The 24,214-nt window shown below is 41.9% G+C and overlaps 2 protein-coding genes and 1 long non-coding RNA gene across 8 annotated transcripts in view; 1 reads left to right on the forward strand and 2 right to left on the reverse strand.

Annotated features, from left to right (window-relative positions):
• Positions 1–65: 65 nt before the first annotated feature.
• Positions 66–10,623, reverse strand: vill (villin-like). Of its 3 annotated transcripts, XM_086151127.1 has the most exons (20): positions 10,532–10,623; positions 8,320–8,403; positions 8,094–8,168; positions 7,748–7,947; positions 7,173–7,281; positions 6,642–6,752; positions 5,371–5,576; positions 5,202–5,280; positions 5,026–5,124; positions 4,398–4,551; positions 3,716–3,816; positions 3,498–3,635; positions 3,250–3,408; positions 2,917–3,096; positions 2,659–2,804; positions 2,169–2,313; positions 1,734–1,922; positions 1,167–1,235; positions 795–1,067; positions 66–606 (listed from the first exon to the last, which is right to left on the reverse strand). In XM_086151127.1, the coding sequence occupies exons 2-20, from the start codon at positions 8,392–8,394 to the stop codon at positions 493–495; spliced, it is 2,622 nt and encodes an 873-aa protein (XP_086007253.1). In that variant the 5' UTR covers positions 8,395–8,403; positions 10,532–10,623; the 3' UTR covers positions 66–492. The 3 variants fall into 3 exon arrangements, with proteins under 3 accessions (XP_086007253.1, XP_086007254.1, XP_086007252.1); XM_086151128.1 differs by lacking the exon at positions 10,532–10,623 and having other exon boundaries at positions 4,407–4,551; positions 8,320–8,602; XM_086151126.1 differs by lacking the exon at positions 10,532–10,623 and having other exon boundaries at positions 8,320–8,602.
• LOC147231928 (uncharacterized) lies at positions 558–1,664 on the forward strand. Its single transcript, XR_015106519.1, has 3 exons — positions 558–600; positions 775–827; positions 1,225–1,664. It is a non-coding gene; the product is annotated as an uncharacterized LOC147231928 (long non-coding RNA).
• A 2,266-nt stretch (positions 10,624–12,889) lies between the features above and the next one.
• The window catches only part of ctdspla (CTD (carboxy-terminal domain, RNA polymerase II, polypeptide A) small phosphatase-like a), a 34,109-nt gene continuing 22,784 nt past the window's right edge, over positions 12,890–24,214 (reverse strand). For 2 of the 4 annotated variants that reach the window (XM_086151158.1, XM_086151156.1), the window contains 5 exons: positions 23,166–23,267; positions 18,531–18,587; positions 17,834–17,926; positions 17,569–17,754; positions 12,890–14,023 (listed from right to left, as the gene is read on the reverse strand). In XM_086151158.1, coding sequence (XP_086007284.1) covers positions 13,898–14,023; positions 17,569–17,754; positions 17,834–17,926; positions 18,531–18,587; positions 23,166–23,267 — 564 coding nt within the window. In that variant the 3' untranslated portion in view covers positions 12,890–13,897. Of the gene's footprint in view, positions 14,024–16,482; positions 16,595–17,568; positions 17,755–17,833; positions 17,927–18,530; positions 18,588–23,165; positions 23,268–24,214 lie in introns of all 4 variants that reach the window. The other 2 variants (XR_015106524.1, XM_086151157.1) reach the window with 2 other exon arrangements.

The following is a 24,214-nucleotide window of genomic DNA, read 5'->3' on the forward strand; positions in this document are numbered from 1 at the left end:
GAGGTGTATGTTAATGCTTTACAAAAGGACTTACCTGTGTGAAATAAAACAAAGATACAGTGGCATTGTGTTTATTGCACAGGCGTATTATGCAGACAAATATTGGCACAACTTCCACAAATAGCTCATAAAAGGATCAGTGATTAGCGATGTTGACAGAAAATAAATATTTGATTGTGACGTCATAACAATTTTAAGAAAAACAAAAAGGATAGTTTCAGATAGTGCAACATCTCTGGTAGGTAGGAAGTATCCGCAAAAAGGCACATCATATTTTTTCATTACATGATCGAATTATGGAAATAGTACAAATAAAACAATACAAACCAATTAACTACAGGCTTAAAATGCATTATTATGAGCTACTAATTGCGTCTGTTCCATGAATGATTTTATTTTGTTTTAGTCAAGAAGCGTGCCCGGTGGTTGATGAAAGTGCTTCAGGTTGAAAATTAATTTTGCCTTACACACACACTTTTGATTTATCCCTTCTCAGAAAAGCCCTGCCTTCTTCTTCAGCTCATTCTGTCTCCACTTTGGCTGCAGGTTGAAGTCTGAGCGGCTTACGCCCAGCAGATTCACAAAATCTTCATCTGACAGGTAGTCCTGTATAGAAATTAAAAAAAAACAAAACGTCAGGCAACAGTTAGGCTGACCTCTCCTGCCGGATGCCTGCTATTACATCAGGATTTACTGAGCATCTTGGTGGACTTCATACCTACAGCTGCAGAAACCCAGCACAAAATTATCAGCCTGCTTTTGTGTTACTTGCAGAAGATAGAAAGTGCTCCCACCTCCCGCTGGCTTGGGTCGACACCCGGGGGCAGGTCGGTCACTTGTTTATTGATGAGGAGTTTTGGGTCCAGGTACATCCCAGGGCCTCCAACTGGGGATGATGGGAAATTGGTAGATTCAGGCTGCTGGGCTCCCGGGTTGGGCTGGCTGGTAGGGGTGGTGGGTCTGGGGCTCAAACTTCCAACGAGGGATCTATTGTTGGCTGGAGGTGGGCTGACGGGGCTCCCTGGAGCGCCATTTCCATACCCGCTCACCCCAACAGGGTTCAGCTCCTACATTTATGAGTGAAAATATAAAAATGTAAATAGTAACAGTAAGGTATTGAAAACTCAAATAAGAGGTGAATTAACTGTAGAAGGAAATTCAATTACCACAGTGATTGGTGAGAGAGACGTTGCATCGTTTAGCTTTCTTTTCATCTCCTCATAGGAGTGTCCTCCCTATTGAGAGCATCAGATGAACCAGGATGCAGCACAAGTACGCCTGCAAGGTCTTCATCCCCCCATACATACATAATCTAGCAAATTATCCATGTGGCTGCACATGAAATACCAGATGATTTATTCACCAGATTATAGCATCAATGTCATTCTTTATTCATTCATAGCAATTATGTCTGCGGAGGTTCTCAGTCATCCAGGTCATGGTGAATTCTTGTCAAAATCTTCTTGTTGTTTCAACTGGACTAGAATTCCTTCACTTGAAGATGTTTTACCCCTCATCCAAGAGTCGTCTTTAGTTTTTCAGTTCAGAACTGAAGAAGCCCCTTGGATGAGGGGTGAAATGTTTTCAAGTGCAGATGCCACAACAAGAAGATTTCAACAAGAATTCATTGCAATGATGTTAATGAAATGCACAGGGATTGAACATTTGGCTTGATAACTGGCTTTTTTGGTGTTAAAGATCCAGGCGGCTGCATGTGCCGCCCAGAAACTCACGCTCCACTTATGAGAATCCCAGGCATTGAACCATCCGGTGAAGGTGGGCGGCTCGTAGCCTTGTTTCACAAAGGCAATGGGGGTTTCCGGGTCACGTCCCGCAGGGTGGGAACTCAGGTACTTCTGGGTGGTGTTCCACGCCTCCTTTGTCTCATACTGATTTGCTGAGTTTCCAACCCACAAGAAAACCTGACGGGATGCGGGAAATGTGAAAGGGGTTACCCTGTTAACCCATTTATATGAGGTGAGATGGTTATGGTGCTCAGGAATTTCTTGCAAAATAGTTCCAGTGAATTTCCATTGCTTAAATTAAGCAAAAACTCATAGATTTGCAAACAAAGCATGTTTTTGCCTCCACTGCTTTCTGGGCAAATTCCATCTCAGTTTGTTAAATCGTTTAATTTCCCACGCCAGAAAGCCTGTAAAACCTCTGACCTCCTCCCAGGTGTCCAACAGCATGACGTCTTCCTCGTCCAAGTCGCTCTGGGCAAAGTCGTCCACCTCGGTCATTCGAAATCGACCTGTCTGATTGGAGCACTCGAATAGGCGCGGACTGTGCGGAGGCTCCTCTCTCTGCAGCCTGCAACGGCACACAGATGCGTAATCTGTTATGTTTGTGCGATTCAAATGACATCGATTGACCTTGGTACAAAATGAATCCAGATATATATGTAAGCTTTTGAATGCTTTAAATATAATGAAAGGTTACTTTAGATAACCCTTCCATAGCCAATGCCTGGTTAATTCCATATTGTTGTAAATAGTTTCTTTGTGATCAGGGCACATGGGAAAAGACATGGTGGCTAAAATTGTGCTGGTTAGCCAACCAGATATTAATTCAACGTTTTATGAATTTTTGCATTGGTGTGTGAATACACTCAAAAATTAAAAGTGCATTGAAGTGTTTAAATTGAGTGGTTTTTACCTCTTGTCACTGGCATAGGGGGCTTTTCCTCCCAGAGCAATCCAGAATTCATCTAGCTCCTGGCCCTCCATCACCACCTGTTTGTCCTGCTTGGACAGCACATCTGCCACCACTCTACCCGTCTCCCTCTCATCTCCGTTGCAGCCCTAGGAATGGATAGAGGGAGAGGTGTGTGTGAGAAAAGCCCGTGGTTGCAGATCGAACCCCCCGCCCACCCTCACGCAGGACCTCTCATCTCAGATGTCACCAAATACGAACCTTTCCATACCACAGGTAGCAAACATCATCCGTCTTCAGCAAGAAGACGTCGTTGGTGTTGAGAGACGAAGCCCTTGCCGGCACCTCGGTGGCCTTGCCGTTCATCTCATTGGTCCCCCTAACCTGGAAGAGCCTGGCACTGCTCTTGGAGTTGACCTCTGCTGGGGCGTCTGCGCTGCCCTGACCACACCACAAACAAAAACCACATTCACATCTATTACTATTACTTTCTAGCAAAAGAAAAAACATGAAAACTAAAATCATAGTTTCAGTATTTTGTCGCTGCACACATCATTGTAGCTACCAAACAGACAGCAAGGGAAATAAACATACCTCACAGATTATAAGCTTCCCTTTGAAAATAGCCAGGAAATGGCGAGGCTCTTTTCCCATGACCACCCTGACCTGGACTGGGGCTCCGTTGTACTTGTTATACACGTTAACAGCCTGATAGGCACATGCTGTGACTTCATCCTTGCCGGCGTGGCAACCCTTTTGCAAAACACACCCAGATAGACTGCCTTTTCATAAAAACAACACTTTTTTGTGATTTGCATTGTTAGTATTGAATCAAAACTGACCTGCCACATGTACAGGATGTGATGCTGCTTGTTGGATATTTGATACGAATACAGCACCAGGTAGCAGTCTCCGCTGTAGAATTGCCCGTATGTACTTGGGTCTACCTCAGCCAGCTCCAGCTTCTCGATGCGCCACACCTGACACGCACACAAAAGAAACTGATGGCTTTTTCTGTCGCCCGGATATGAAGGGTTTGATTTCATTATTAAAACCCCACCTTGACTTCTCCGGAGGCATCGTCCACCATGCGCTGTTGGGCGGCCAACTCGGGGCGAGCATGAAGCTCCATCACATTAAACTTCCCCTGATCGACCTTTGCTGAAATAAAGTCAATACGTTGACTGTGAATTTATTATTTCACGGCCAAAATCAATACGGATCGAGATTCAGTTTGAAGGCAAATAAAAAAAACTGAAGAGCTTTTGATACATCGCTAAATTAACATCTCATCACCAAATGCAAACTCACATAATTTTTTTCTTACATTAAAATGCTCACCTGTTAATTTGGTTTATTCATTCTTGTCTTTTTCTTTCTTTTTTCACATTTTCGAGGCAATGCTTTCTAATTTTCAGCTAATTAAGAACAATTTTTCAATTTCTTTCTTGTGGACAACTCATTGACTCATTTCACAGTAGCTTTTGGTTGGTGTGTATTATCACCAGGGAATAAATTCAAGGGATTTTTTATGCAGAACAATTCACTTAAAAGTGAGGCAAGCAGGTAATTGAAAATTGACAACATTTACAGTAATTGTTTTGTTTAAAGCACAATAACTGCAGTCTTACAGTGAAAAGGATTTCAGACTATTGACTTGAACTTTCCAATATCAGAATTGTTTGACGGTCCTTTTTGAAAGGCTATGTAATATCATAAAAATGGTGCTGTACAGAGGTTACCTATCTTGCCTGTGCTGTAGCTGGTGCCTAGACCCTGCGTTTGACCTTTATCTCTCCAGGACCGAAACAGGTGCTTGAACATGGCCGACTCCCCGCCCTCGCTCATCACCTCTACGCTGGTGGTTGGGGGGTACGTCTTGGCCTTGATATAGCCCTGTGAGCAAAAAGGACTTATTATTAGAGACCCCTGGTGACCCTGCCAAAATGGCCCCATATCATCAATTGATTAATTGATTAATTGATTAATTGATTCATTCATTATCTCAACCGCTTACGCTCTACTTAGAGTTGCATGGGTGCTAGACGCTATCCCGGCTGTGACTGGGTGAGAGGCGGTGTTCACCCTGGACTGGTTGCCAGTTGATCACAAGGCCACATATAGAGACATACAACCATTCTTCTACCTGGGGAAACCCAGGTAGAAGAATGGGAGAACATGCAAACTCCACACAGAAACACCCCCTGTCAGAATTGAACCAGGGACCTCCTTGCGTCACGTGGGAGTTTGAACCGCTGTGTAATCCTGATGCACAATCCCTTATTAAAAGCATAATTTCTCCAAATTTCAGGCCACTTTAAGACTCCAAGTTCACTGTGATAGTTCAATATACTACTTGTGTCTGCTTACTAGTGCTCTGTTGAAAGCTTCCTGTCGTTCTTCCTTGGAGGCCTGTTTTCCTTTCCATACCATCACACAGGAGCCTCTCTGGTCCAGAATGTAGCAGTCCTGAGTGAAAGACAAAAAGGGAGAACTGCAACACATTTCTCCATCAACAGTATCCCGGAGTTTATAACGGCACTCACGGAAGAATGAAGCAGATCTTGCGTTAAAGGCTGAATGGCCACTTCTCGCACCACCAGATTCCCACTATTTTCAAAAACACTATGGGGAGACATTATAAAAACAAGCTGGAATATTATTAGTCACCAAAATATTGTAAGGGGACATTCAGTGGACAGAAGGGGTCCTTACTGGTAAAGTCTGACGTAAGGGCACTGTTCCTGGGTGGCTTTGTCATCGGGAATGGCCTCCTTCAGCGACCCAGGTCGTTGTCCGAGGACGTTTACCATGACCTTCATCAGCTCAGGGGTAGCTTTTTCATCTCCTCCCTCCACAACACCGATCTGTGCACGACCGCCTCTCTCCCTGTCCCGGATATCCTGGGCCAACAAGACTGCCTTGGGGAAGGGAAGACAATTGCAGACTTATTCCACCACAGCAGGAATTACACAAGATATTCATCAAGGAGTTTTTCATCCATGAATATAAAATGGCATGGCATACAAAGCAGAATCTCAGTAAGGTAAAAGATTCCAAAATAGTTAAAGAAACAGGTAAATCTTCTCTAAAACAAAGAATCAAAATGTTGCTTTTTATTTTGATTTTTGAAGTTCTTTCAATCTGTGTTTCTGCTGGTGAAAAGGCCACAGATGATTCTGATAAAACAATAGACCATATATGATAAACCATAGTATAATATCCATATGGGTTTTATTTTGTTGTTATTGAGAAATGTTTTGGTTTTCGACACAGGTGTTAAAATGTAAAAAAATGACAACTAAGAACATGATAATAAGTAGAAGACATTTTTGTTGCCAATTCCAATATAGAAATATATTTTTGGTTTGGGAATTGCTCTGACAGAGGTCAATTGTTATTTATAATAATGAAAGTTTGTATGAATATGAATCGAATACGATAGTGAAAAGTATTGTCTATTTGTTAATTCACAAATTGGCTATGGTTAAAACAGTGACATATCCTTGGCAACAATAGACATCATCAACATGGGATTTGATATGTGGCAGTAAAACTGAGAATAATAAAAGTTGAACAGAGTTGATAAAACAATGAACCAAATTAGAACCATGAAGCAGATTCAAAGCAAGCAGAGCGTCTGAAAGAGCTTGAAATAGGATCAGATGATTTTCTGTTATTCAAGGATGCAGATGAATTCTGAGGCAAGCACAGTAAACAGTAAACACGGTTGTCATAGCGATATATTTCTTTAAGCATCTTTGCCAGGAGCCTAAAAAATCATGCCCAGCAAATAAATAAGGCTCAATATATTCGAACCAAACGTTTATGATAATAATATAAATGCATTTAAATGGCAGCTGCGGTTAATTTGCAAACTTGGAAAATGTTATTATACACAGAATCAGCCAATCTAGAAAAAAAGGAAGTGTGATCCATCTCATCTACATCTGAACACATGATTTTTATTATAAGTGGGTGGTTACCTTCAGTTTCTCTCTCCTGTTGCTCTGGGGTCCATTCCACTGCACAATGGCTTTCCCCATATCCAGCAGGAATATATCACCGTTGTTAAAGCTGCTCCATGACACCTCCACCTGCACACAGACACACCAACATCAGCGGGATGGAGAGGATGTAGCTCTCTCTAGAGTGAAATGGGCGTATAAAACATTTCAAGACACAAATGGCTTTGAATAATGTAGGGGGAATTATTCCTAGCGCGCTATTAATTTACATCTAACATGAGTGAAGAAGAACTGAAGAAGCTGTTCGGAGGAGGGGTGAAATGTCTTCAAGTGAGGAAACTTAAGTCCAGTCGCCAAGACAAGAGGATTTCGATGAGAATTCCCCATGACCTGGATGACTGAGAACCGCCACAGACAATATGAGTGATGTGATGGTGAGAACATGATGATGTGACAAAGAGCGAGTGACAGCAATCCATGTTATGGGAAGCCTGTGTTGTGGGAATGCACTCTGCATTAAACAAGGCCGGTGCTCCACGTGCTCCCTACCTCTCTCGCTGTGACGTGCTTCCTTCCTTTGACGTGCAGCAGTCGAAAGACGTTGTAGACATTTGTGTCAACGTGGTGAAACCCTGAAGCCACTCCGCCCTTTTTGTAGCTGCAGGCACAGCATTCAGTTATCAAGTGCACTTGCCAAAGTTCAAGTGTCATAAAATATGCGGGGTCAGACAGGAAGGCACAAAGACAACAGGGGGCCTGCTTTTTTGTTAGTCATTTAAATAGACCTCAAACTAAAACTTGTCCAACATGGAAACAAAAGTACCGATAAAACTGATAACCAGAATAAGGGAGAAATGTAACTTAAATTGAATGTTATTTTTGCCAGCTATGACTTAACAAAACAAGCGAACTTGTTTCAAAATTATTTTATACTGAAGTATTGGGAGATTAAGTATTGTATAAGTATATTAAGTATTGCATAAGAATAAGTATAGTATTAAGTATAGTATAGGTATTGTGTGTCTTGTGCATGTGTGTGTGTGGGTGTATAGTCCCCCTCTCTTCATTGTTTCATCACTTGATTCAATTCTTCTCTACAAAAGTAACCCTGCTCTTTGACTCACATCAGGCCATTCTTAAAATAGCCCCTGAACCGAGGCGACTCGCTGCCCTGCACCTCCCTGTGCTGCACGGGAGTTCCACCCAGGTGTTCATCCAGCTGGGTGACATAGATGGCTGCCGCACCCTGTTCATCCTGGGAAGAGGTGCTTCCTATCCAGTAGTGGATGTCAGCTGACTGGCCTGAGCTCTTATTTGGACTTATCTGATTTACAGAAACACAGTAGCAGAAGAAAAAAAACACTTACACACAAACAAGTTACCAAGTACAGGCATGCACAAACCACATGCCTTCATTAACATTGAGCCTGTGTCGCCTCATGGGAAATCAGCTGCTATTTTCTTACTCACGTAGAGAACAATGTAACAGTCACCCTCAAAGAAGTTGCCAAACCCTTTCGTCTGAACAGGAACCATCTGCATGTTCTAAATAACAAATAACACAAATTAAAAGTATATTTTGTAGTCTGAAAATGTCAACATAAATCACATTTAAGTATGCCACAGTCTCCTTAAGTTAAATGACACACTAATGGGGACTGCATGATCTACATGTAAAACCCCATGGATGACTCACATTGACGGTCCATATCTGCAGGCCTGGCTTCTTGCTGACATTTCTAAAAGCATCCTTGTTGTCAGAGGTTAGCATGCTGGTGGACTGAAATAAACAGAAAGACAGACAGACAGACAGACAGACAGACAGACACACACACACACATACACACACACGGTAATAATGTGATTCAGTGGTGCTCCCTCTGCAAGAGGAGATGTCTAAAATACATTCATGTTCATGAAAATGCAAGTTTTTTGACAGAAAATTTGTCTCTGAGGTACATGATTACTTAAAGCAAGTACTTTTCTACTAAATAGGTTACAGTGAGTATTTTTTCTTTCTTTTTTTTCTTTTCATTTTGCAAGAAACCCAATTTTTATACCCTACAAAGTACCCTCAGAGGGTGTCCCGCTCATCACTTCTTATGAGATATTCCACATCTTTCACTGCAAACAGTTGACGGTAGAACGGCGAGCAAACTATTTGAAAAGATAAGACCATTGACAGAGAAACATCTCTAATCCCGCTAATGAGTATCATCTTGCTGTCGCAGCAGTGCAAGTCCTGCAATCAGCAGTGCTTAACGGATTCAAACAGAGGAAACAAGGGTGCTGATAAGCGAGCGCACCGCAACCCCGGCTGTGCCAAGAATAGAGGCCTGGTGGCGACACTCTGCATGGAGAGAGGGTAGGTGGGATGTTCTGAATGCAAATACAGGCTCCGTGCATGCATGATCCGATTGTCAAATAGCTGGAGGTACTGCACTTCTAGTTATTTCCAAGAATAAATGACATCGCTATAATTCATGGTTCATAAACCGTGTGGCGCCTCAGGAAGAATGTCGTGATGATTGATGGAGTCAGCAGTGGGAGGTGCAGCCATACTCCGCCAGAATGTTCACCACACCCTTTATCAATGCTATCAAGGCTCCACTTATCGACGTAGTCGGACGAGGTATCGGATATGCAGAGCAAACATGCAAGCAACATGCAAACAAATGTGTGAGATTGAGAATAAATGATGGGGTTGAGGCCGAAAGCGAGGATGCCAATAAATCTGAGGAGGAATGAGGGGGAGGTGAGAACATTGGTGAATAGGAGGTGGCCAAGACTGGCAGTAATTTTTGTAAGGGCTGATAAGTAAATGGGGGTCATTTGGAGATATTTGCAGAGACATTTTATCCAACAGCAACACTATCAAGGACTTATGGTGAGAAAATACACAGCTTTCCTTATGGACTGCAACACAAAGCGACGCTGAGTTACCAAGCAGTGATTGGTGGAAAGGGAAACTGCTGTTGAAATCAATCAAATCAATCTTTTTTCTCCCAGTTTGAGCACCACAAGGAGAACTCCGTTACCATTACATCCATGAAAAGAATCACCGCGATCTACATAATCACGTCACATAACCTCAGCAGCCAATGTGATCTGAAAGCGTTGCTTTTTTATTTCCTCCACTTAACTTTGATCATTAAAAAGATAAACATGATGAGTAAATCACCTTTATGAACATTTGTCTACAATTGTAATGACAGATGACATTTACAGATTGCAGCTTCATGAATGTATTGACCGCTTTGCTGTGTTGTGCAAGCTATGCAAGGGACGCGCCCTGCTTGTTTACTCAACAGTATTCGTATAACACGAGACAACATATGAAAGAACACATGCAATCAAAACTAATATATATAATTACATGAAATATAAAGCCTGTTAGGCATTTTTGATTCACTTCAAATAAAGCTGAGTGGTATTATAATAATACAGTTTCTTTTTTATATTAATATACCACATCTATTGGATTTAACTGAGTTAAATCCCATGGATCCAATTCCCTGTGCCACATTGGACTGGTGTGGGCTTTTCGTTTTTGTTGTTGTTATTGCTGCAAATGGAAAGTAACAAGTGTTCTCTTTGATATGATATCATCCAAAAGAGGAGGAAGAAGGAAAGAAAAGAAAGCATAGGAAAGGTTGCTTCCATTATTGTGACAGCACACAATCGGCATTGTTCAAACATTCGATGTGTATTTTTAAAATTTTCTCCTCATATATCAAACACAAATATGGTTATACTTTATATAGATACTGTTTGCTGGAACAATGTTGTTGATATTAATGATAAATACAATCTTCATATCAAAGTAAGGGCTTAGAGATATATACATATATAGATGTACTGACATCTGAAAATAATGTTTTCCAACATGTCAACAAAATAACACTTACCTTTTGCTGATGTGTCTTTCGGGGAGAATCCCTGCCTGTCACCTACAAATTGTAGCAGTATATTTGTTAGATCTTGTCTTTATGTAGAAAAGGCGCAGAGTGGCCGTGTGGCTGCACAGGGTTAGTTGTATTTGCCTCCACACCCACCTTTGAACACACCTGCAATTTCCTGTCACCATATTTGCAATGACCACAACTTTAAATACGCCTTTTCTCAAATAGATTCCGAGGTAAGGCTGTTTCGTGGCCAAATGAGGTTGAAGGAAGTTTCATCCGACGCAAAAGTCAAGATCGTGTGGTTTAACTCAGCAGAGGTGAAATTAAGCCCCACTTGACATCTCCACTTGCACCTGCAGCATTCAGCTGGCATCGTGTTTGAATTCAATAGAGCCCCTCAGCGTTTACCCTAGGCAATACAGGAGCTCCCTTGACACCAATTATCAATTTTACAACTATTACAACTGGCAGATGTGCGTGATGGGTCTTGAGGAGTACTCAAGTCTTATTGAAAAGGAATCAGAGCTGAGCTTTGCGTGGCTACATTTCATCTTACATGCCCACTCGTGCGCAGTTTGCAGAGGAAGGTGCGACATTGTCAAAGGATTACAGCTCCAAGGTCTGTGGTTCCACCCCCAGATGAGAGCAAATTCGGCAGCTTGTATTTACATTTGTTTTCTGAATGTGAAGGTGTTTACAAACAAGCAAAAAATGCATCAGGAGTCATTTTTAAAAGCAGTGGCACCAAAGTGATTTTCTTGATTTTGTTAATGAGTCCAGCGCTGATTTGTATGCTAAGATAACAAGTGGAAAGCAACGGTGGATTTTCTAAGCTGTGGTTCACCTTGAGCTTCAACGTGCCACCCTCTGCCGAAGCTTTCACGTCCTAAACTCAATCTGTTATTCTTCTCAGCAACACGCCGGAGGACTGTTAAGCAGTCAGCTGTTCTCTGGTCCAAGTAATTTGGAGTCAAGAAGGAAGTTCTTCTTACCTTTGACCATGGCTTTTCATTTCTGGACACAATCCTTGGCTCCATTGTGAATGAATAGTTATTCAAATTACATAGTGGGCTTCAGTGGGCTCCTGCATGAGTGGGTGAAAAGAAAAAGGCCCGAAATAATTCTCCTAGCGTGAGCAACAGGCTCAGTAATATCTAATCCACTGCTGCATTTATGGTGGCTGCTGCATGTGTGAACATTCAACAGTCACATCACCATATCACATGCACCTAAGCTCCTCTTGGTTGCACATTAACCAGGTTGAATAAGTATCATTTATGCCCCCTGCATATCATTTAACCCTTCAGAGACATGGGGAGTAATAACAGAAAATCATAAAGACACTGACATTGTTTAAAAATATTCAGTTTGTCGTAGTTGCAGGCAATCACATGTTCCTCCTTTGGTGATCTTCTCTGCTCCAGAGCTTAATAGATTTAATTAAATGAATTAATCAAAGTGCAGGTCTCATGAAAGAAGGCGGAATAGAATGGAGTTGTTTGAAAACTGCATCTAAGACTCAAGTTAAAATCTAGGGGTTGTATTTTTCACAGTATGCATGCGTCTGAAATCCCATGCTTACGATAGATTGTAATTTTTTTCTCATTTCCCTTTTTCGCTGTCCAAAGTCGATAGCTGACAGAAAATAAAAACCATTTAGAGTCAAAACGAAATATTGTAAAAGAAAGGACTTGGGACGGCTGATAGTAGATGTTTTGGAGATAAAGTCAGACTGACATGGTTTGGACATGGACAGAGGAGGGGATCGTGAAGATGCTGGGGTTGGAACTGCCAGGCGAGGGGGCCTAGAGGTAGACCAGAGGATGTTTATGGAATGAGTGTAAGAGGATGTAAAGTAAGTCAGTGTGAGAGAAGAGGATACTGAGGAGAAGATTGGATGGAGGCAGATGATTGGCTGTGGCAACCCCAAAAGAGATCAGCCCAAAGGAAATGAAAAAGAAACCTTATCTTATTTGTCACATTGTTACATCCCTTTCCCCCTTGATGATTTTAATTATAAAATCAACTGAAAATGACATTCTCTGTTCTTATTTGAATTCTGGTGATAGTGAATCCCTGTTACCTCCTTCCGCCCAACCCTCCTTTATTTATTATTAGCTGAATTATAATTATTATCATCACTGATGTTGTTTGAGATTTGTATGCGGACAAGAGATTGAAAATAGCTGCTTCGTCAGCTGGCTCTAGAACTCTGAATGTAAACCTAATGAGTGAATATGGCTATTGCAATCTCTATATAATGGGTAATGTGACATATATCGGCAACAAGCAGAGAGTTATAAATTGTCAAAATGACTGGCTGTGTGGAGAATCTGAAAGTTGTTACACAGGTCCTTCAAACTGACGGTGTGCAAACTTGCAACTTTAATCATGTTGTACAGTACAATTTCAACAGCATTCTTTACAATTCACCCAACCCTGATAAATAGATTTTCTCAGAAACTAAGCTAATTATTATATTTTCCTTCAAGGTTTAACATTTATTGGTGGATACTGATATCATCACAAAGGGTTTCTCTCTTTTTTTTCCTTTTTAAATAACGTGGCCTTTCGTCATCTTGAAGGATAAGTTTACAGTCAAAGATCAAATCACACAAATTTAAGAACCTTTAAATGCAAATTTGATGATCAACTGGTTACTATACTCAAACATAAAGCAGGTTCAACAGGCTACTGTGATCCTTTTTAGAATTATTCTATTCTGTTTGCTGAAAATACAAGATAACTAGCAGATATTCCATTTTCACTTCAATGTGTATATTTCTTGCTGCTGGAGATGGCGGTTTTACAATTCTGGGTATTAAGTCCATGTAAATATGCAGCATCAGAATGCACCCCTCCTTCTCTGTCCCTCCATCCCTGACACAACCAAAACAGTAATGAAGGCACTTCATTCTGTAAGAGAATAGAAATCACAGTTGTTGAAACGAAAAGCTCAAAGGAGACACGGCAGCCTGCATAGCACAGCTTCAACCCCTCCCCCCTCACCACACAAAAAAAACAAACAGCAAAAGTCATTTATCCTCTAACAGAAAAAAAAAATCTTAGTTTTGTGTATCTAGTCATTTTTGGTAACTAAAATATTACTTGATACAATAATAAAACCTCATTTTTCAGATAGAAAAATTACTTTATGCATGTCTTCCTTAGAAACATAGATTATTTACATACAGTAATAGAATCTTTTGCCAGCAGGAGTCCTGTATAAAGAGTCCAACGTGGAGTCACTCTGTATTGGACGATGTCCAAATCAGGTCCTTGAAGTTCTCTGACTAGCGTCTTTGGAGCTGGTAGGAGGACGGGCCTGCAGCAGGGGAGAGGGGGATGTGGGGTTGCTGGAGCTGCCTGCTACCTGTTCCTCAGGCTCTGTAGCAAGCTGTAAACGTCCTCCTCCTTACTGAGGCCGTCGAACAGTGGGATCAAATCGAGCAGCTCCGTGTCTGTCATGTCGTCAAACCAGGACTGCACCGGGACCTGAGCGGTGTTGAAAGAGGACGCCAGAAGACAGAAAAGGCAGCTGTTAATTCTTTTTGAAGAAGTGCACGGGGTGAGGGGACCGGTACGAGCATGATTTCAATTATTAATCAGGGGGAAAATGCATCAAAGACACGGTGACGGCAGAAACTCCGCAGAGGAGAGGGAGCTCAAAAATCGGGAACACCGCCTCTGGCTCACGTTGTAGCTGTTTATAATAACGTGAGCCGGAACAAAACAAAGGCATCACCCACTGCTAGAATGAGAACTGTCATAATTCATCATAATTTATGTTATCATGAACTTGTTTTTATTATTAAGGTATTTTGGGATCCAAAACAATGCTCTTGAGAGCAAAATATTGAAAAGGTGGTTTGCTTGCAAGGAAACGTCCAGGAACGCTGACATTTCTTGGTTAAATGGTCACAATGAGCCTGAAATAACATTATCTGATTGGCCAAACCTTTTACAGGTGGTTATCACAACAACCAATGCAGCTTCATCAATCATCATTCATCATGTTATTCACAAAAGACGAATACCAGCCATGCTCATCCAGGCAAAGACACATTAGATTTAAAAAGTATAACAACACTAAAGTAATAAAAACAACTACTTGAATCAGGATTGATTCAGGACTAATTAATACATGGCCACAAACATAAAAAAAGGATTCAAGAATTAATTCATGATCTAGTCTGACACCCTGGGCAAGAGGGAGCAGCCAGAACCAGTCCAATCTGTGATTGGTTGGGATGGTGCAGGGTTCACTCTGTCAACCACAGAACCACATCTAATAACACGACCATTCAGCCTCAAAAACAAATCTACAGACAATTAGGAGTCGCCAGTTACCCTCTCGCTTGTGTTTTTTTGGTCTCTGAGACAGCCTAGAGCACATGTGTCAAACTCAAGGCTGCTGGCCAAATACTGCCCACCACATCATTTTATGTGGCCCTCGAGAACATCTTAAAAGGTCTGATTGTCTTAAAATGAATAAGTCAAATGCGTCTTTTGACTATAACCTAAATATCCCACAATTCATGCCAATCATGTTACCTGCATCTTGGTTAGTAATGGCATCCTACCATTAGATTGTAGTGTATCCACATCAATGTGATTTTCAACGAGGTGAATTGAGAAATACAAATGATCCCTAAATGTCCAGGAAGAGAAAACTTGATGCAGATGGAAGGCAATTTCAAGAAAGATGGTAAGTCAAATACATGTTTTGGCTTCAAAACATGTTTGGCTTATGTCTTTTGTGTTATGAAGCAGCATTGGTTGTCAAAATGTACAATCTACATTGGCATTTTGACACCAAACACTGTGCTAAGTATGCCAAAGTTAGCCTTCCAAAAAAGCAACGAATTGTACAAGAATTCAAAGTAGCAATGCATTTAGTGTTCACAGGTTTGTGTTTTTGTGTATTGTGTATTGTTACTGCTACATGTGGCCCTTTGAGGGCAACCATTATGCTGACGTGGACCTCAGTGAAAATGAGTTAGACACCCCTGGCCAAGAGGAAGCCCACAGGTAGCCTCCACTCAAGTAAAACCACCCATGAGCCATTGGGTGATGATGCTAACCATCTCACAACTTCGACACTGTAATATACAACTACTAACCAGCAAACTGGACGGCAGTAAAAGATAGCTGGCACTAAGCAAAGAGGCCTCTGAATCAACCTGGTATATTTAGATGTTTCTTTCTTCCCCCACAGCCAATTTGGCCTTCACCTTTTTCTGGTCATGTTACTGCATGGACTCACTTCCTGTTTATTTTGGCAGCAACTCGGGTGGGTGACAATTCACCAACTTGCTTACAGCTCGTGATTTAGTAGATGCAGTCCTTATACAGTCTTCAGACAACAAGCCATGTCATGGGGTTGTGATAAACTGCAAGAAGCACAGATTGCTTCAGAATTGCTCTCGCTGACTTGATGTCACAGAGGATGGGCAATTTGGTAAATAATTCAGGGAGCTTTTTGCGTGGTCCAGATAAGATGCCTGAGGAATGGAGAAGAAGTGTGATGTGCCCATTTTTAAGAATAAGGGGGTGTGCACAGTTGTGGCAACTGTAGAGGGATAAAGTTGATGAGCCATCCAATAAAGTTATAGGAAAGAGTATTGGAAACTAGACTAAGAGCAGAAGTCAGCGTTTGTGAACAGCAGTATGGCTTCATGCCTAGAAAGAGTACCAGTACTACAGATGCAGTATTTGCTTTGAGAATGTTAATAGAGAAGTACAGAGAAGGCCAGAAGGAGCTGCATTGCGTTTTTGTAGACCTAGAAAAAGCATATGACAGGCTGGCAAGAGAAGAGCTCTGGTATTGTACGAGGAAATTTAGAGTGGCAGAGAAGTATGTTAGACTGGTGCAGACATGTATGCTAGCTGTGAGTGAGCGCAACGGTGTGCTGTAGAGGTAACAGAGAAATTCAAGTTGGAGGTGGGACTACTTCAGGGATCTGCTCTGAGCCCCTTCTTGTTTGCAGTGGTGATGGACAGGCTGACAGATGAGGTTAGACAGGAATCTCCATGGACCATGATGTTTGCAGATGACATTTTGATCTGTAGTAAAAATAGAGAACAGGTTGAGGAAGATCTTGAGAGGTGGAGGTATAGGCTGAGAAGAAGAGGAATGAAAGTTAGTCGCAGCAAGACAGAATATATGTGTGTGAATGAGAGGAACTCAGGTGGAACGGTGAGGCTACAGGGAGTGGCGCTCGAGAAGTTGGAGGATGTCAGGTACTTGGGATCAACAGTCAAGAGCAGCAGAGAGTGTGGAAAAGAGGTGAGGAGACGGGTTCAAGCAGGTTGGAATGGGTGGAGAAAAGTGTCAGGGGTACTATGTGATAGAATACTATCAGCCGTAAAGGTGTACAAGACAGTGGTGAGACCAGCGATGCTGTATGGCCTAGAAGCAGTTACAATGATGAAAAGACAGGAGGCAGAACGAGAGGTCCCAGAGATGACGGGGGCTGCTCCTCTTTGGGAGTGGTGAGATCAGGAATGAGTCTATCAGAGGAACAGCACATGTTAGATGTTTTGGAGAGAAGGTCAGAGAAGCCAGGCTGAGATAGTTTGGTCATATACAGGGGAGGGAAAGTGAATATTTGGTAGACGGGTGCTGGAATTGGAGCTGCCAGGCAGGAGGTCTCGAGGAAGACCAAAGAGAAGATTTCTGGAAGTAGTGAGAGAGGATATGAAGGTAGTTGTAGTTGGTGTGAGAGGAGGATACAGAGAATAGGGTTAGATGGGGAAGGTTGATTCACTGTGTTGACCCCTGAAGGGAAAAGCCGAAAGGAGAAGAAGAAGATCAGCACAATTCACTTACTCAATGAAAACAATCATACGAAGAATAAGAAGAAATGTCACAGAGATCATGACTTGAATCATATATGAGCAATACAGGATGTGACAGTGGCCTTGTTTCAGCTGTCAAAATGACTTCAGTCAAAGAATATGTGATGTATTTGGGCCTATCAATCTGCGCACTGATGGAGAACATGTAAACTGTAACATCAAGTACGGGAAGGACTTACTGCATTCTCGGGGTGGAAAATGTAGGAGGCAGGTGAGTTGTCTATGATGATGACTTTGCTGAGCTCTCGGCCCAGCCGACTGAGGTCTTTGACGTAGTTTCCTCTGTGGAAAACACAGGATTCCCTGAAGAGCCGTGCACGAAACACCCCCCACTGGTCCAGCAGGTCCGCCACGGGGTCGGCGTACTGTGCGCAAACATACATAAAGCGAGAGTAAGTAATTGACACGGGGCTGTCACACCAACGCTCGAATGCGACAACTGACCTTCGCTAAGCTTGCTGTGAAGAGGACGCACTCGAAGAGCTCTCCCATTTTCTGGAGGAATTCGTCAACATGGGGCCTCTTCAGCACGTAAACCTGAAACAATGGGAAATGGTTCACAAACTAACATTTCTGCGGGGGAAAGCATCAAACAAGGTAAAACCTGGGTGCAATTGGAGGTATAAATTTAGATTTTAGATTTTAACAGAATCATATTCGGGGCTCTTCCTCTTGCCTCCATCCTCTTCAACAGGTGTCCGCTGAGTCGTTGCTGCTCCCGAGTGCAAGTAATCAAGCATAGGCCAAGGCAGAAAGAGACAGCCTATCCTGGATTACTTGAACCAGGTCGCAGCTGGAGAAAAGTGTCTTGTGCTTCAAAAATGGACAGAGGTGTAACAACTGTCCCAGCAGCAGAAATCCTGCAAATTCTCTGAAGGACAAACCTCAGTAGAGAGATGAAATCATCCTTTTAGTTCATCAAATTAACAGCTTCTTGAACATAATCATGACAAGTTACTTTTTTTCCTGCTCCTGCTGAAATATTCATGCAATAACACATCTGACTCCAGAGAAATTGGCTGAAAACAGAAAACGAGTGATGAAAATTTGAATAAACTTAGTCTTTATGATTGGATGTCATTTAAATTAAGATATCTTTGATTATTTCCCCTTTTTTTTCCCCACGTTATTACATCCATACCTGGTGAATGGTCCCATCAATCTCCACCGGAACAATGAAATCTGCATTACTAATGGGCTGTAGGCGAAAGAAACATGGAGAGAGTTCAGATCTTTCTTATTTCTAATACTCATTCTGGCAAAAGCCGAATGACAACTTTAAAAAAAAGATAGGAAAAAAAAAGTGCTCTTGGCAAACTGGGGAGACTTTAAACGTAATTTGGTTCCCAGTGTACCAGCACTCTATATCTGTGTCGAATAAAAATAATAAAAAAAAAGAAAACACACGTGGGACTCCGGTGATGAACCTGGAAGCGAGGCATGATGACAGATGCAGACAGGAGTCTCATGCCTGTGACTTATGTCTTTTTTTTTTTTTTTTTCAAAGCAGGAAGGGGGGAGAGAGGAGATGCGGGAGGCAGAGGAGGAGGATCAACAGCAGCGAGGATGTGGGTGGAAGCCGAGGATGAAAGGATTAGGTAGGAAGCGCGTCAGTTTAATTTCAGAAAAGAAAAGTGGGTGAGGGAATAAAGAAATGGGTTTCTTGTCGTTTTGATAAGCTCAAAAACAGATTCTGAATTTTCCTTTAGTATGCAGTAATTAATCAGGAGGCCTAATCAAGGGTGATTAATCAGGCAACAGGAGATATTAAGCTGTTTCTTTTAATTTTTTGTCATTTGTTTTACTGTATCGTGTGTGTGAAATGTTATCCATTCATTCATTCTTTCTTATCCATAGCGCTTATCCTGCAGTCATGGTTGGAGCATGGTCCATCACAGGGCCACATAGAGACAGACGATTCATCCTCTCATTCAGATGTCATAAAGAGAAAAACAACCATTTACCCTCTCGTTCGCACATCCTGTAGACACAGTATTAACTTCCGCATTCAGAAGTCACATTGACATACAATCATTTAGTCATTATCATGTCATAGAGAAAAACAGCCATTCATTTTCTCATTCACATATCACATGGAAATATAGAACCACTCCCCCATACACACGTCTGGGAAATTCAGGGTCCCCAATGAACCCTCTGGATGTTTTTGGACAGTGCAGGAACCCGGCAGAAACTCACGCAGCCATGTGGGAGAATTGCTCCCCACAGAAAGGTCAGAATCGAATCAGGGACCTGTGTAAAATATCTCTGGTGTTTAAATCAAGAGTTACCGTCCAACGTTAGCCAGCAGAGGGAGTTTATTTTAAATTGTATGATCGTCATAGTGGTGACAGTGAAAAAGTCGACCGACTCGGGATGTTTGGTTTCACTGTGTGACGCAAGAGTGAGTCAGTCTGCCCTCTCTGGACACATGGGCACTTCCATACAACAGCTTTGAAATATTCATAGCTGGTTTACCCCAGAGAACATGAGAAGCCCCCCCTGTTTGATAACAAGACTCAGTAATGAGCCTGACCGGAGACGGGCAGCGTTGAGAGCGAACCAAACTGCTCTGGCTCTCACCAGGAGATGAGAAAGAGGAGGAATGACGGAGGAAAGACAGAGCCTTGTCGGCTGCTCCTCCGTCGAATCATTTCAACATCTGAAGACCGAACACATGGCCACTACTCATTGGTGCTGCTCCATAACGGGCCCTGATCCGAGATGGCGAGAGATACAGAAATGGTTGCTATAGTCGGAACAGAAGGGACAAAGCCAGACATGTTTGTTTTTCATGGCTCTCTGCCGCGACGATGGTGGGAACTTCGAATTGTATTAATGGATTTATGCGCGACACGGGGGAGAAGATGCAAACTCAACTCCACACAGAAAGGTCCCCTTGTCGGAAGCGAACCAGGGTCCATCGTGCTGTGAGGCCATAGCGCATACCACTGCATCAACATACCTCCCATGAAGTGATCAATAAATCTTAATATTGATTTGAGCCTGTATTTAATAAAACAGCACGGTCGCTTTGGTGACAGTCCCCGAGCGTAGAGATCCATACACATCTTAAGTGAAAGAACTCAACGTGCCTCCAAAGAATTCTGACCCTATCCAAAACCTTGCGGGTGAAGTGGGACTGGGAGCCAGGCCTCCGTCGTGCTGTGTCAGTGCCAGGCCTCACTGGTGGTCTTTGTGGCTGAAAGGGGAGCGTACTGCTGCAGCCGGCCTCGAAAAATGTTGCAAAAAAAAAAAAACAGAAGAGTTGAAGCAGTTGGCGCAAGATCAAAGTGTCAGCCCAGGGATGTGATTCAAGCGCAGGGGGATCACATGGGAGATGAAACGTTCTCTGGTAAAATGTGGAAAAATGCAGCCACAACAGATGTCCCGAGGAACTCTATTCAAACGTATTCTGAAGCAGCTGACACAAGCTTGCTGTCTGCAGCTTGACAACAGACCTGCACCGCCAAACTTACTCCATTTGTATTCAGGACATCAGTCAGAATTGCAAATTATAGTTTTGTCCCTTTTAATAAAAAAAAAAACTTTTGGTGGGCTTTTCAATTGGAATTATTATGTAATCCGTACTACATAATGCTATGGGAGAGAATGATGCTGTTGTAGTGCATTTATGTGGCATTCTCAGATCGATTGGCAAGTCCTCAAATTAAAGATCACACAGTGATAAGTGTGCAGATTGCAATTGTGCTGTAGTCATGTGTGATGAAAAAACATTAGCTTTAACATTATATATTTTTATATAAGCACTGTTATTAAACTCATCACGTAATATGTCAATAACACTGCAGGGCCGCAGGATTATATTCCCCCCCCCCCCCCGAACATCCAGGATAAAGTATGTGGTATATGTGATGTATTACATAACGTTACTATTCCTGTCCATGCACAGCTTGTTGAGACGGGGTTGGAGATCCTCTGTCACTTCTTCTCTCTGCTCTTATTGAATAAACCCACTATTCAGTGGTGCGTTGGTGGATTGAGTGTTAGTGTTAGTGTAGATTTGATCCAAAAAATGTTTGCCAATAACCTCTCTTCTGCAAATGACAGGAAATACTGTATATTGTCGTTTCTAGGTGCTTTGTTTGTTTGTGTGTGTGTGTGTGTGTGTGTGTGTGTGTGTGTGTGTGTGTGTGTGTGTGTGTGTGTGTGTGTGCTTGTGCGTCTCACAATTCAGTTTAATTTGCTGCATTGATGGAATCCATTTCATACCGCATACTGATTACTGAATTTCATTGAACAGACCAAGAATCCGGTGCGTAACTGAGTTCCATCGGACGTAAATCACAAGCTGCTCTGAGAGTTCCTGATTTGTTTTCTTCGGGGAGAAAAAAAGGAAAACTGTTCTGACGAGATGCGCCAATCCAAGACTTCTGCGAAACACATCCTGTCGTCGTGGAAAGCAACAGTACACTCCCTTGGACACTCCCTTGTGTGTGGGTGATCATGGATGTGTGTGGCCCCATGTTCCTGGCATATGACCGGGACTAATGGGTGGGTCCGGCGCAGTGTGTACATTTTTCTCTCGCTGTTTTTCCGCAAACTGCAAAAGTCATGTGAAATTGTCCCGAGAGTTTTCTCAGCAGATGGTTCGACAGACAAAGAGATCCCTTTTAATGCCCGACCCAAAGTGCTGCATGGTGCGTGCACCTTTGGCTTTTTCGTACACACAAAGTACGCAGAGGTAAGATGATCAACTTGGGCAGAGTTTTGCAAATTTGGGTCGATCATGTGATCCAACTCTTTGAATTCGGGCATTGTCAGTGACACTATGGAGCAGACTAAAATAATGTACCTCTAACCTAATGATTTCCAAAGAAAAGATGAATTCAAGCCTGTCATGCTGATCTTGACAGTGCTGGTAATGATACTTCAATATTCAATCAATATTACTATGAAAATCCAACTTGATATAAAATAAAAAAAAATACATGAGCTTCTGGGACTTTCTGGGACTTTAAGTGGATAATGTAAATGCAACTGTTTAATACAGATGGTGCACAACTCAAACTAAGTAGAAGTGGAATTAATCTAACAGAGATTTTCAGTGATTTTTGATGATGCCTTCAAATAATAATGATAATAATAATAATAATACTATATATATTATACGTATATATTATATATATTATATTATTATTATTATTATTATTACTATTATTATTACTATTATTATTATTATTATTATTGTTATTGTTGTTGTTGTCGTTGTTATTATTATTATTATTATTATGACGAAAACAGTCAATGCAAATTCCTTCTACACTTGGATTCACAGTAAAAATGTTTGGCTTCATACAAGTGATAAGAAATATGCTGAAAGATGGACTGACAGACATTTAGATAGACAGATAGATCACCCCCTCGTTCAATTTGTTTCTACCTTGAAAGCAGCTCAGGAAAACACTAATGCCAGATTCAATATAACCCCATGAAAACTGCCATGGTCAACAATACTTTGGTTTCGAACAGCACCATTTTTGATATCGTTATGCATTGACTCTGCTTTTCTTATTTCTTCTCTTTGTGTTTAAAGGCGTAATGAGCCCCGAGGATATTCTATCTTTCCTGTGATTCTATGCCCTTTGTCGATGGTGGGGAAGCACAGTCGTACCTCAAATCATCAAACCCATGTTCACACCAAAGAATGACGTCCTCTGGAATTGTATTTGAATCTTACTATTTTCCCCCGAGGAGCTGCAGAATATCAATATAATACGCTAATGTGTGTTTTTAGAAAGCGATAGTGAAATACCTTGAAGGAGCTGTGCACCAGGGTTTCGTCGAGGTCGATCACCACACAGTTCTTGCCATAGTCTGCTATACTGACCTCAGGCAGGAGAAACTTGGCTGGAGGCTGCAAAGATGCCACGTGCACAGACACACACACACATGTTACATAATATATGTAAGTAGGAGACTGTCACACTAAAACAGAATCATAATGATCAAATTCCTTGTAAGTTTATTAAAGTTAGTGGATCCATTAGTTTACGATTAATTTTTTTTTGGTCTGGTTGTAATATCAGTGAGTCATTTACAACCCCCCCGGTCAAAAATGTGCTTCTCAGTATGTTCTTGCAGTTGAATATTTATGCGTGACTGCGTTGAATAATAAGTGGCTCCAGAAACACATTTTCCGCACTCACTGCTTTGGGTTTAAAATCTTATTGAAAGACACGAGTCTGAGAGCATCTTCCGTTGCAACGTGGACATCCTGCATGTGTCCAGTCCCGCTCTGATGCTCCTCAGACACGTGTGTGGGAAGATGACAACTGTAGATCTTTTACAGGGGTAATTGTACATTTTGCGCAGAAAAATATACCATATATATTATGTATACATTATGAACGAGGATATACTTGTACCTGTATACATTTGGATTGGGATAAACATATGCTACTTTTTTCATTTAGTTTTTTTTCATCACAAACGATTGCCATTATCTTGAATGATGGTCTTTAAGTGAAATAAGTAGGATTGGAGAGATGTCATTGGTGCACAAAAGTGATCAGAGTAAGTATCACTTTCAACATCACCCCTTTACAAATGTTTCTATTTTTGTTGCAGTTCTGTGATCGTACCGCACACCTCCCCGCTGACAGATGCCGTATGACCTCGTGCCCACTGAGCTCTGTGACTGTGTTGCCTTCAGGGACCATCAGTGGGGGGAGGGACACTTGTGTTCTCTGCCAAACAGGCCCAGACTTTTGAGTCAAGCACGGGGCAGATGGAGCAGCCATAGGTGGCATAGGCACGTGCGTACGTGCGGGTGCACTCATGCATGCACACTACTCTATCTAC

This window comes from Fistularia commersonii, chromosome 8 (genome assembly GCF_037954325.1).
Source record: "Fistularia commersonii isolate RoL2024-O1a breed Wild chromosome 8, RoL_Fcom_v1.0, whole genome shotgun sequence".
Lineage (NCBI taxonomy): Eukaryota > Metazoa > Chordata > Actinopteri > Syngnathiformes > Fistulariidae > Fistularia > Fistularia commersonii.